Source organism: Nematolebias whitei, chromosome 1 (assembly GCF_014905685.2).
Source record: "Nematolebias whitei isolate Nwh7 chromosome 1, NemWhi1, whole genome shotgun sequence".
Lineage (NCBI taxonomy): Eukaryota > Metazoa > Chordata > Actinopteri > Cyprinodontiformes > Rivulidae > Nematolebias > Nematolebias whitei.
In genome coordinates, this window is record NC_056498.1 from 26,361,768 (window position 1) to 26,375,955 (window position 14,188).

At 40.4% G+C, this 14,188-nt stretch overlaps 1 protein-coding gene across 1 annotated transcript in view; it reads right to left on the reverse strand.

Annotated features, from left to right (window-relative positions):
* Positions 1–14,188, reverse strand: part of LOC119421943 (multiple PDZ domain protein) — a gene marked incomplete in the record, with an annotated part of 93,432 nt that overhangs the window by 64,751 nt on the left and 14,493 nt on the right. The window contains 6 exon segments of the mRNA XM_037689629.1: positions 2,229–2,460; positions 4,250–4,338; positions 8,034–8,136; positions 10,642–10,836; positions 10,935–11,057; positions 11,224–11,437. Of these exon segments, the coding sequence (XP_037545557.1) occupies positions 2,229–2,460; positions 4,250–4,338; positions 8,034–8,136; positions 10,642–10,836; positions 10,935–11,057; positions 11,224–11,437 (956 nt within the window).

Consider the following 14,188-nt stretch of genomic DNA (forward strand, 5'->3'; position numbering starts at 1 on the left):
GAACTATTCAGTGATTTGTAGACATACATGAGTATTTTGAACTGGATTCGAAAGTGAACCGGTAACCAGTGCAGTGAGGCCAAAACTGGTGTAATGTGCTCTCTTTTGCCTGTACTGGTTAAAAATCAGGCTGCTGCATTCTGGACCAGTTGTAGTCGTGCAATGGAGGTCTGACTGATACCAAACAGGAGCGAATTGCAGTAATCAAGCCTAGATGTAATGAATGCATGTATTACTGTCTCCAGGTTATTTTTGGACAATATGGGCTTCAGTTTAGACAGCCGCCTCAGTTGGAAGAAACATGATTTAACAATCATGTTTACATGATTGTTAAGCTTCAGGGAAGGGTCCAGTATCACTCCCAGATTAGTGACTCTTTGTTTTTCTGACAGGGTTAGAGCGGAGAGGTCGATGCAGTGGTTTGTGATCGTGTCGTTGGGAGGGAACAACATGACTTCTGACTTCTTTTCATTGAAACTTAAGAAGTTTAAAGCCATCCAGTCCCTGATGTCAGCCAGGCAGTCAAGCAGAGGTTGAATAGAGCATGAGAGCATGTATCATTGTGTCTTAGGGGGAAGCAAATTTGACAGTCAAAAAGTAATAACAGGAATAAAACTATAAAACCATAAAATTAGCATCTAAAAAGTAACAGAAGTGGACATTCTAAAGCAGCTAAGGAAGATGGCTGTCTAATATCCAAAGGCAATTTGTTCCTCCAGCATTTCTGGCCCCACCACCCTAAAAGCACAGTCCCATCTGAGATTGCACCTAGGTTTTGGTCCAATCAGGAGCAGCTGATCAGCAGACATAGGAGACTGGGCAGGTAGGTAAGGGCATAGCAGCTCAGAAAGGTAGGGAGGAGCAAGACTAGTTAAAGATTTTAAAGCCAGCATCATCATCCATAAATGGGTGACAGCAGACACACTGACCCCAACATACAGAAGATTACAATAGTCGAGCGGGATGGTAACAATGGTGTAGATCGTAGCGGAGTGTTACGTTAGTAATACCAGCAGTTGTCAATGGGGTGGTGGTGTGGGGGCGGTGTAGTGAAGCATTATGGTACTAACGCTTGGTCTGAGCTAATACAATCGCCGCTCCCCGTTCGGAAGTAGCGGAGCGGTCTGTCACGGACGGGGGATTAGGTAGGCGAGGCACTCGCTTCTGTTGACAGGGCGGGGTGCCCTCCTTGGATAATGGTTCATGAAACACTGCTCAATATACAAGTGATTTTTCTTAACATTTACAAAGTGCGTCCCTGAGGTTCTTACAGTTCTATGAGGCTCTTCCTGAACAAGAGTGGAGGCCTTTCAGAAGATCATAAAGCAAAAATGTCCTTCCAGTTTTGGGAGTGCTGATTTATTGTTTAACCTTTAACTGCTAAGAGCCAAGTCCTTAATCCAAGCTCTATGAATGAAAAATACAAAAATACTAAAACGGTTACTTTATATATTCTGTTTGTGTATTTTTAAGTTAACATTAAATTATTATACAATAAAGTTTTAAGAAAGACTGATTTTCTATGATGATAAAACTGAACTTTTCCTTTGAAGTCCCACAACACGGACTCCTAACAACTACAGTGAGTTTTATTGGCTAATTTAATTCATTTGTTTGTCTGTTGGCAAAATATGTAATGAACCATGGGACAAATTTACATAAAACTCTCAGAAAGTAATCACTAGCTGCACATCTAAAACCATCAAGTCAATCCATGATGGTTGATTTCCCTCGTTTGGTTAGACTTTAACCAAACGTATTGGGATATTCTGATCAAAAATTACCAGAATGTCCCTTTAAAACTGTCGTCTGTTTCAGCGTCGGTTGGTGCAGTGAATGAAAACTTCAGCTCATTTGTTAGTCAGCTGTAGAAGTGGGTGACACATTAACTTTGTGGAAAATCCATGTTTCTTTTTGGTAACTTTTTACACCTACTGTGTTTTCTTTGACTGTGATTCAAACACCTTAAGGTTTCCTGACAATTTTTATTTTTCTAAATCAGGAATAACATCCACAACAATATGGACTGTGCTAAAGCAATTTAGCTGCATTAACTGTGGTCTTTAGAAAAATAAAATCAGTTTTAAGTGCTGGGCAGCATTCGAGGTGAAAATCATCCAATTCCAAAGGTCTCTTGAGCAAAGTTGGAGCCACATTCACACATAAAAATACATTTTTATACCCGTGAGTAGTTGCAATGTTTTTCTTAATAAATGTACCCATCCTACCTTCAACGGGCTCCTCTGCTTTCTTCCTCTCCAGCTCCATCTCCATCACAGCGGTGGTGGTGGGGATGATGGCGGAAGAGGACAAGACAGAGACACCGGGGGGTCCGGCGGGAGGGACTCCATCAGGCCTAAAGCCCCGTTGGATCAGCTTAAGATGGACCGTCTGGCCGGTGTGTCTGAGCACTTCCACTGCCTGTTGATTGGTGAATCCCTGGATGTTTACACCGTCCACCTGCAGAGGAAAACCATTTTTATCTCATTTATCAAAGGTTTGGTTTAAAAAAGTGCTAAAATGTGAAATGTATTCTTAATTGAAATTCAATTCACATTAAAGTGTTTGTAATCACCAGAGGACATACAGAAAGCACAATGCTGTTCACAAGTAGTCCCCGACTTACTTAATTAGCTCCGCTAAGGTCAGTGATGAATTAAAATAATTACAACTATTAAAGTTCTTGAGCACGTACTCAGAGAAGAACCGCACAGGAGTTAGAACTAAAAATATTACACTCTAATTGTGTTTTAGTGTTAAAATTAAAAACATACTTTCTCAACGCGTCAATGAAACACTTTACAATATTCATGATCAGAATACAAACTTCGTTCTGTCAAGTAATTATGAATTATTCAAAACTATGCAGACTTGCCTCCACACAACTTCAATCTGTTTGTGTGAACGGGAACTCAGCGCTCACTTATTGAATTCCTGCTTTTATTTGTCCACGTTGTCTGAAAGCCAACTATAACTGCGTATGTTTGGTAATTTCAGATTATTTCAGGAGTTTTGGTTTTTGTAACTTTTATACTTTTCAAAAAAAGGCACCATGCAGCAACCCTAGGAAACGTGGAAAGATGAAACGAGTAAAGATAAAAGATGAAAGTAAAATTCCTCAAGAAAATACATATAAGTCTCAACAATCCCTTCAAATACATTATTCTCTTGAAAATCTTAAAGATTCATTTTCATTCCTCTGTTTTTGTTTTCATTTGCTGTTTTTAGCTTCTGTTTAGCTACATTAGCTTTTAGTTAGCCTTTTGATATTTTTATCTAGCTTTTTGGTTTTAGCTAGCATTTGATACTTTTAGCTTATTGCTAATCTTTGAATACTAAAACTAACCTTTGGATACTTATAGTTTTCAGCTAGCATTGATATTTTTAACTTTAAGCTAGCCTTTTGAGATTTATTAACTATTTGATACCTTCAGCTAGCCTTTTGATCATTTTACCTAGCTTTTTCCTATTTTTAGGTTTTGGCAAGCATTTGATAGTTTTAGGTTAGGTAGGTTGGGTTTATTGTCATAGGCAGGTCAACATTTCAATGAAATGCCCAGGACGATAAGCGTTTAGACTTGTCCCCCAAAAAAACAAAAACAACAACAACCAAGAAATACCAAAACCATGCAACAAAAGTACAAAACCAAGCACTGAAAGTGAAAAATAAAAACATCTACAGCAGCATGGAACTGTTAGCAGTGTGGTTCTGTTGGCAGTTTTTAGCTTTGAACTAATCTTTGGACACTTTTAATTATAAGCTAACCTATTGATATTTTTGCCTAGCTTTTTACTACTTTAGGTTTTAGCCAGCAATTGATACTTTTAGCTTTGAGCTAACCTTTGAACACTTTAATCTTTGGACACTTTTAATTATAAGCTAACCTACTGATATTTTTACATAGCCTTTTGCTAGTTTAATTTTTCCTTTTTTTTACTTAGCGTTTAGCTAGCACTATGCTACCTTTAGTATTTAGCTAGCAATTTAGTATTTTTATCTAGCTTTTTGCTACTTTAAGATTTTAGCCAGGCTTTTTTTGTACTTTTAGCTTCTAGCTAGCCTTTTGAATCTTGATTATATAGCAAGTTTTCATCTTCTTTTAGCTTTTAGCTAGCATCCTGCTTATTTTAGCTTTAACAACGAAGTTTCGACCTCTGTTGCAAAATAAATCAATGTCATTCAGCGCACAGCGTTCTGACAGTACTTTCACAGAAAATTAAATTTCTCTTAACCAAAGAGTGAACTTACAGCTATAATCTGGTCTCCAACATGAATTTGTCCGTCTTGATCCACAGCGCTGTCCTTCGTGATGCTCTTAACGAAGATCCCTGAGGGCTCTGTGGAGTCAGAACAAGTTGTAAATTTAAAAGGGTAACACTGAAAAGGTCACACTTCATATAGGATTAAACACTTCATCCTTTTCATACCTAATGTGTTTGTTTAATTAAAACTTTATACATTTCTTGTAAGGTTTTGTTTGCAGTGAAAAAAGCCCATACCATGACACTACCACCACCAGATTTTAGAAATACTACGTTAATATAAATGCTGTTTTATAAACTTTTACACCACCACTAACTTGCATAAAGGTTATTTACAAGCACAAATAGAGGCTGCAACAGCAACTAGCTGTAGCACTTCCTGTGCAGTCTAGGGGAACTTCCAGTAGTAATATTATACAATTTATACTCAACAGAGCAATACAAAGAGATAAAATCAAAGATAATAGTTTAAATATTGTTAATAAAACAAAAATAATAGTACGGTTAAACATTTGGCGGTGGTAGTGTCATGGTTTGGGTTGTTTTGCAGCATTAAAATAAGGATCTGAATAATACTATTAACTATGGCACAGAATATCAACAAATAACAAATTTTGTTTTATTACTTTAAAGCTTTGAACATTTTGAATTTCCTATTATGGCTTTTATTTTTCTTTAAAAACAGACATGATTCTCTGATATTTTTAAAAAGGTACAAATATGTTCCTAAAATCATATTTGTTCCTGCCAAAAAAGTTCACCAGCCCATTAGTTACTCCTGCTTACATTTCCCAAGATGGAAATTAAAAAGATCATTAGCAGTCACATGAAAAAAAACAATCAAAAAAGCATCTCATTTGTTTTTATTGTTGCCAGTGATTTTAATCAAGATGGTGGTAACTTCCATCAGTGTGTTTCAAACTGCTCAACGAGAAAGAAATACCCCTGACAATATTTATGACTACATTTCTGGCAACTACTCAGCCATCCCTCGTTCGGTCTATCAGATCACGCTCACTAGTTTTCCTGCCAAAGCTTTTCCCGGCTGATGAAGAGGATCAAACCATCATTAAAAACTGTTAATCTGTAGACAGATGAAGCTGCAGCGTCCCTGTAATCCACCTCCACACTCCAATCAGTTTACAACTTTAGAGCGCTCTTTTCTTTTTATTTAACGACTTGTATAAAGACCCCACGTGTGTAATTCTGTGATGCAATTATAAGTAGAATGACGAGATGTGGCGTTGCATAATATTCAAAAAATATATTGTCATTTTAAAATAAATAATTTAAAAGACTGCTTGGAATCCAACAAGTTACAGATTTATTTTTGGTTTGGTAGAATGATAGTGACCAAAATGCTAAAACACAGAGAGTGCAAAGAAAATACATCTTCCATAATATCCCAATTATTGTATTTTTCGGCCTATAAGTCACGTTTTTTTGTTTTTTGTTTATTTTGTATAATTTGCATGCCCTGCGACTTATAGGCCAAAGCGAGGTATTTATGGATTTTTTTCCCATATTTATAAACCAATTTTTGGCTGAGATATGACTGTTTTCATTCATTGTGTGAAAATTCTGACTGACCATTTTCAGCCACTAGATGGCAGCAAAGTAGTAGTAACAGTAAGGCATGCCGTTGTATCATGTTTTTTTTTCCATTCAACCTTTATTTAAACAGATAAATCACATTGAGCCTAAAAGACTCATTTACAAGTGAGACCTGCTTGGACAGACAAAAAAGTGGTAAAATGGACACATGTAGGAGTTGGAGGCGAAAAAATTCCTATCAGACTTTTTTTCCTGCCTGAGAAAAAAACTCTAATATTAAAAAAACACCTCGCACAAACAAGCACATAGTGACATAGACATTCTGTAGAGGGGGGAGCCGAGAGCAGTGAGCATGTTCATAGATGCTCTCGAGGTCACTGTAAGAGTTCTGATAAGGATAAGGATTAGCCAATGTCCTCCAGTGAGATCCATAAACATTCTTGAGGTATGTCGAGGAATGGCCAAGAACAAAGTCTATGAGAATCCAAGAGTCCTGAAATGATGACATAAAGTTTATTCAGCTGGTTTCATCTGGTTATCAGTTGGAAATTCCTCAGGGAGGGGGTGGTGAGCATCAGATCACATTTTCTCCAGGCGAATTCTGATAAGATGACCTTCAAGGCCAGCCAAGGGAGCCAAATTCAGATAAACACACAGTTGTTTTGGGGACAGGCAGAACTTAATGACATCTACCTTGAGTCTGTGTTGGTCCACTCAGTTCCGAAATGTCCAAAATACATGGCCACACCGAAGGAACGTGCCTGAGTAAAATCCCCAAGATCTGATCCATTCTGTCCAAAGCATTTGAGTCCGGGTACTCGAGACACGAACCAAGCCATCATAAAGGCAAGCAGCGTGATCGGGTCCAAATTTGCTGCTGACGTCTTCCTAGACACATCATCAAGTCTTCCAAGTCGATGAGATATCCAGCTGTGTGCGTGCCAACAGGGCAAATCGGCTCGCCTAAAGCCTGTCTCTTCTCTTCGAAGAAATGTTGTAAATTGAGTTGAGGGACCAACTGATCAAAAAGTCCATAATTATGGTTCAGAAGAAATGCAAGAGAGTCTCACAAGCAGTTTCACAGACAGACAGAGCAGCAAAGCAAAGCAGAGAGGGAGGGGAGAAGCATCCGATCTCGGCGAGAGCAAGTGGTGAAGTGTAATAGGTAAAAGTGGCAATAATGACAAATCCAAAAAAGTTCAAGACAAAAACAACTGGGCTTTATTTATTATAATTTACTTTATACTTAATTATTTTTGTTTTGAAATTTTTTGAATTTACCATGTTCTGGATGACTGAGAAACTTTACCATCTATTATTGACACAATCGGCTTGCCATAGACCCTACCTTTGTTCTGCTCACTGCTTGGAGCAACCGTCAAACCAGCTTTATTTCGTTGCACTGCCTACAAAATGCAGCTAATTTGACCATTAAAGTGCATTTATTAAGTAAAAGTTCAACTGAGACAAACCTTTGCTATAATTTCGAGCAAACAAATAATTGTTTTAGGTGATTTTCTTGTTAAATTTCGAAGAAACGAGCAGCGTGCCTCCTTCCTTTTTTCCTCCCTCTGCACGCTCCCAGAGCACCGAGGCATCGAATACTTTTGAAATGCAGCTGATTTGACTGTTAAAGTCCTTTTATTAAGCAAATGTTAGACTGAGACACACCTTTACTATAATTTTGAGCAAACAAATAATTGTTTTTAGGTGTTTATCTTGTTAAATTTCAAAGAAATGCGGAGGCTTGTCCCTCTGCGTGTGCCCGCCACTTCTGTGAATCGGGTTTTGAAATACATATGATTTGACCATCAAAGTTAATTTATTAAGCAAAAGGTAGACTGAGACACACCTTTACTATAATTTCGAGCAAACAAACAATTGTTTTTATGTGGTAATCTTGTTAAATTCTTGTTAAAGTCCTCCCGTACATGCTCTCGCAGCTGCCATTTGGCAGCCCATCGATCTTTGGCACACCGGCCCATATTTCCGGGTTGTCAGCGGTGACACGTAACAAATGCGACAAGTCAGCGGTGATGCATAATTGATGCAACGTATATGGCGATGTGACATATTAATGGATTTTTCCACTTTTTTAGACATATTTGGACTGATACGACTTATATGGCGGTGCGACACGTATGGCGAAAAATACGGTGCATGCTTTTCTATTATTATACTACCTTTATCATAAGTTAACAAAATAAACATTTCACCTGAGTTTTTATCTCCAACGTAGCCAGCAATTGTGATTCCCAGTCCCTGTGCGTTCTTGGTTAGAGTCACATCGAATGCTTCAGCCTCCTCTTCCTCACCGCTCTGTGGAGACAATAATCAGAACAAGTCAACGTTTATGGAAAGCCAAACTCAAGTAAACAAATACTTGTTATGTAGTATTGGAAAAACGAGTCCGCTCCAATGCATTGTCACTAAACTTTGTAGGCATAGGCCAGTTATAGGTTTTTAGTTGGACTGTCAAAACTGGACAATTTCCATCACACAGTTGTGTCAGGATCTGAGTTGGTTGGTTTATTTATTGCCTTTTGGTTTTTCTAGCATGTTTTTAGCATCTGCTCTCACTTTAGCTCAACTGTTTGTCATCTCCTTGTCAGCCTCAGCCTTCATAAACCCCTCTATCTGTTATTGGACCTGGTGCTCTGAACTATCTTTCAGTTGTGTATTGGTCCAAGGGGGGCAGGTTTCTTAAACTTTTACGCTCATTTTTTCCTTATAAATATTAGGGATGAAATATTAGATATGATCGGCAGGGCAGCACGATGGCGCAACTGGTAGAGCTGCTGCCTCTCAGTGAGCAGGTCCTTGGTTCAAACCCCGGTCCAGGGGCCTTTCTGGGTGGAGTTTGGATGCTCTCTCCGTGCATGCGTGGGTTTTCTCCGGGTACTCCGGTTTCCTCCCACAGACCAAAAACATGCATGTTAGGCTGATTGGTAACTCTAAATTGTCCCTAGGTGTGAGTGAGAGAGTGAATGGTTGTTTGTCTCGTTTGTCTCTATGTGGCCCTGTGATGGACTTGCGACCCGTCCAGGGTGTCCCCCGCCCCTTGCACAGTGATTGCTGGACATGGGCACCGGCGACCCCCGTGACCCAAAATGGAATAAGTGGGTAAAGATAATGGATGGATGGATGGATATGATCGGCACGGTATCGATATCGGCCAATGTTAGCGTTAAAGTTAAATATCGGACATCAGCCATTCTATCAAAATAGCTCACGGATATAAAAGACGCTGTCTTTGTATGACAACCCAGTGACAAGGATGCCTGCAGCGGCAGCACAACGTGATGACGTCACGCGTGCCTACCTGATCTGATCACCGCGGAGAGGAAGAAGTCAAAATGTCGGCGGTGTGCAAGTTTTTTTTGTTGAGGATGTCGGATTCTGAAGATTTTTGGACTACAATGAGCCTCTACATCGTCCCCAGTCGGAGATATTTTTCCGACATAACCTTACCCGAGTTACAAGCCGTCACTTCTGACGTCGTTGAGAAGCTAACAGCCGATAGCACTTGGGTGAGTTTTACCACAGATATTTGGACGTCAAGTGTTACACGTCCCTTTGTGTCTTACGGCACAATGGATATACAAAAACTTTGAACTTAAAAAGGCTGTCCTTCATGCACAAGAGTGCAGAGGATCCCACACTGCAGCTAGGAACCTGGAACAAGCCTCCACAAGTGAGACAGCATCGCAGGTGACTGATGCTAATAAATAACATTTAACACTTTTCATTTAATATAAGTTAAAGTGCTATGCATATCAGATGGCTGTTACTGAATATATGTCACCAGCTCTTACAGCTGTTACACAATTTTTGTAACAAATAAGTCTAAATAAGAGGGCTATGTTCTGACAAAGGAACGTGGATATAAAAAATATCTGTATCGGTTATCGGCCAAATAAGTTTTAAGATATTGACATATCGGATATCGGCCAAAAATCCCATATCGTGCATCCCTAATAAATACAGGACTGGAATTTCCCATGACATCACTTCAGGTGAATAAAAGTTGCCAAACCAGCACTCTCATACACAAAATGAGCTTACTGCCAGTCCAAGTGGTAAATCGCCAAATTTCAACAAAGTGCGCATTAATTTGAAGTTTTTGAGCTGGAGAATTAATAAATAACTCAGTACTGAAACGTTCTCACTATGACTCATTCTGCCAGTCACATTCTTCCCAGTAGATAGAGTCAGCCATGGCTTGACAACCAGAGGGGCGATATTAGCAAAAATTAAAGCGCTACGTTTATGCACGAGATTGTTTAGTTTTTGATCGTTCCCTCAACCGAACAGCGTTTGTGTTGCTAGACAACTCTAGGTGCACTGAGGATACTGAATATACAGTATGAGTCCATTTGGTTGTAGCAAATGGTCAGTAAGGCTACTCAAGTCAAGGTAGGTAGTGAAGGCTACATATGGGACAGGTCTGGTTGGCAGGCCGCAGACTGATGAAGTATTCCGGATGGGAGACGAAACGTTTCTCACTTAAAGAAACTGATCCAGACGACATGATTTAATTTTTGTTGTTGTCCTAACTATCCTTTTAAATTGTGAGTTGCTGATATGAACCAATGTTTACAGGGACTTGACTGCACAAAGTGGGAGTATCTACAAACAGTAAGTAATGTAAAGTGTTCTTAGCTCTCTACTTCTTTTTATCTGAACAAATAAATAAAAAAAATAAAAAAAAAGATAAAAAGCTTTTTAGTTATCTCTGAAAAGAAGTCTTTACAAAACTGAATGAATAAAAGTGTACCAGAACCCTGCTGTATTTGTGGTTTAAGGTGAAAGAGACTCCTTTACCTGCTGCTCGGTGACGGTGGGGAGCACCACAGACATGACGGCAGAGGGAGGCTCCTCCACAGGACCCCTGGTGACCACCAGCTTCACCCTGTTGCCACACTGCCTGAGGACCTGGGCCACCTGTTCGCTGCCCATCCCGTGCAGGTCAGTGTCCCCGATTCTCAGGATGTGATCCCCACTTCGCAGGCGCCCATCCTGAGGTAAAAAAAAAAACGAAGCACGTTTTGCTAAGCATCGCAAAACCTACAACAGATCTTCTCTACGACAGAAATACTCAACATCAGTGCGATCACCTGATCAGCTATGCCTCCAGGGAGGATAGTTTTGACGATGACTCCTGTAGTTTTTCCTCCAACAATACCAAAACCAAGACCGGTGCCATCGTTCACCAGCTCGATTGTCTCCACATGCTGCCACTGAGAGACAAAAAAATGACAAAAACACCAATGACAGAACTCTTGAGTTTGATTTATCAGGTCATGGTATAAAAACTAAAAACAGCTTTGGCTAAATCATGGAGATTCTCATGTGATTGAACAGCTTGAGTTTAGCGTTCTGTTCACAGGGTGGAGATGTTTATACCGCGCTGGAGTGGGCCGACAGCGTGCTAGCAGCCGAAGGCGTGCGGGACACCACTGGACTGGTCAGCTGGGGGATTGGCCCTCGGGCCACAATGAGCAGCACCTTCTCTGAAGCACTCTGCAGGAGGCCTATGGCTTGCTGGTGGCTCACAGTCTGATCCAGTGGCTGACCGTTTATGGCTAAAATCTGGTCCGCCTCTTTGAGCCTCCCGTCGCTGTAGAAACAAAACAAGGAAACTTGAGCTAAAGTTGATTCGTAGATTAAAGTTGATTCACCCATCACTTTACAGTGCCTTGAATTGGTGTTCACACCTCATGAAAACTTGTGATGTCATGAAGACCAAGAAACACACTATATAAGTCTGGAATAAAGTTACAAACTTTAAAGTAGGTCAAATTAATATTTATGCTTTTAATCTCTGGTAAATTTTAACAAATTAGCCTCAGAAGCCACAATTGTAATTTCTGTAACTACAAGTGAAAGTCTCTCACCCCTTCTGGATTAACACGTTTCTAATAAAACTTGCTCAAAGGTCACAATTTTTCATAAGACAGTAAGTTGGGGAGCCACAGTTCCCTGTCTTTGAGGTAACTCCCATCAACTTACAATCAACCAATGAAAGCGTGTAAAGAACAAACTTTTGGACTATCATAGACTTTCTCTGTGATATGGATGTTGTTCGGCTGCGAAATGAGCTACAAACTAAAAACACGGTGTTATGCAAACGTGAGGAGGTTCAATGTTAGCTAATGAAAAGCTCTTTCACGCTAGGATGAAGTTTTTAAGAAAGAGCTATGCAAGCCTGAAAAACCATTTTAAAAACAGGCCCTTGTTTGGCTAGCTGTTAGCTTAGCCTGGAAAGACTTCAGAGTTTTTAACAATTATACAAGGATCGAGCAACGCCCTGTCAACAGAACTGAGCGCCCCGCCTACTAGGCCTGTCACGATAACAAATTTTGCTGGGCGACTAATTCTCAGAAATTATTGCGATAAACTATAATACTGTTTGAAATTTGACTATAATTATTTAGTAATTATTTTAAAATTTAAGGGGCAGCACAGTGGTACAACTGGTAGAGCTGCTGCCTCTCAGTGAGAAGGTTGCCGGTTCAAATCCCGGTTCGAGGGCCTTCCTGGGTGGAGTTTGCATGTTCTCTCCGTGCATGCGTGGGTTTTTGAATGGTTGTTTGTCTCATTCGTCTCTATGTGGCCCTGTGATGGACTTGTGACCCGCTCAGGGTGTCCCCCGCCCCTCGCACAGTGATTGCTGGACATGGGCACCGGCGACCCCTGTGACCCAAAATGGAAGAAGCGGGTAAAAGATGATGGATGTTGGTTAATTTATTTTGTATGTAGTACCTTTTTTGAACACTGGATGGCAGTATAAGACAATTTGAACCAAAGGATGGACAGTTGAGCAGCATGTCTCTTTAAGAAAAATGGGAGGGAGGCCCTGGACATGACATGGGCTGTCTCTCCAGTGTTGCCAGGTGTACGATAATTATCGTATTTGAACGACAATTTTGCCCTCTGTACGATCAATAATCCCAAAAAAATCCAAATATACGATTATTTGACCATTTCTTGAATGTGTGGTTGTAATCGGTTGTCATCAGCCTCTCGCAACTGTTTGTCGGAGGTTTTTTGTGAACCCTGAAGGCATCTGTGTCCGCAAACAGATGCACGATTGGCTGGAATTTCCAGCCATTTTTAGCTTTGCTAAATGTTACCTACGAGTGACGTGTTTGCTTTTGCCTCAGAACAACAGCCATGATTGGCTGAATAGTCCGCTGCGCCCGCCCCATGAGTGAGGAAAAGGAAAAAGAAAAGAAGAAGAAGCAGAGCTGGTCTGGAAGCGGACCCATCACTACTATAGTGCATAAATAGATTTGTTATTTTGGTTATGACGGGTGTACGATAATTTCCCTCAAAATACGATAATTTTATGTCTCTAGTACAATAATCCTACAGTTCTCACCTAGCAACACTGTGTCTCTCTTTCCTTTTTTTTTTGGTTCTCAAAATGGCGGATGCTCGGTGTGGTTTAAGCTCTTTAGCATAGTATTTTTAACACAAAGCTTTTAATAAAAAAAATCAGTAAACAAGTTCTCAGCTTGTTTTTGCAGAGAAAACCAACTTTTTACACAAAGGCACGGGTTTCAACTGTGAATTTTGGAGCTTCGACAAGACGGAGGTTTTTTCCCCCGAGGTCGGCCTGTTAGCTTAGCTCGTAGCTTAGCATAGTTTAGTGTAGCTTAGATGCTTTAACAATCCAAAACCGCAATTTTGGATCGTTAAAACAGATTTTAAAGAAGAGAGAAAAAAGAGAAAGGGAATGGTCAGGGAAGAGCACCGGAGTTGAGCCTTTTTTATCCAGTGTCTTCAGCAGAAAGCGAGAGACACGAAAAAACGATAAAGCCGATAAATGAAAACGAGGTCGATAATTTTTATTTACTGTGCGATTAACTGACTTATTAACTGATTTATTGCGACAGGCCTACCACCTACAAACCCACCTCCACCCCCACCCCACCCCAGGGGTCGCTGGTGCCCATGTCCAGCCATCACCGTGCGAGAGGCGGGGGACACCCTGGACAGGTCTCCAGTCCATCACAGGGACACATAGAGACAAACAACCATCCTCTCTCTCACTCACACCTAGGGACAATTCAGTTACCAATCAGCCTAACATGCATGTTTTTGGTCTGTGGGAGAAAACCAGAGTACCCGAAGAAAACCCACGCATGCACGTAGAGAACATCTCCACTCAGAAAAGCCCCCGGACCGGGATTGGAACCGGGGCAACCTTCTCGCTGAGAGGCAGCAGTGCTACCAACTGCGCCACCGTGCTGCCCGCCCATCAAGATGATATTTTAAACATAAAATATTTTTGATCACTTCTCATTTTGCTTAATAAACTTGTAAATACTTCATTTAGTGCAAACTTCTCGTGCCACCTGTCTAA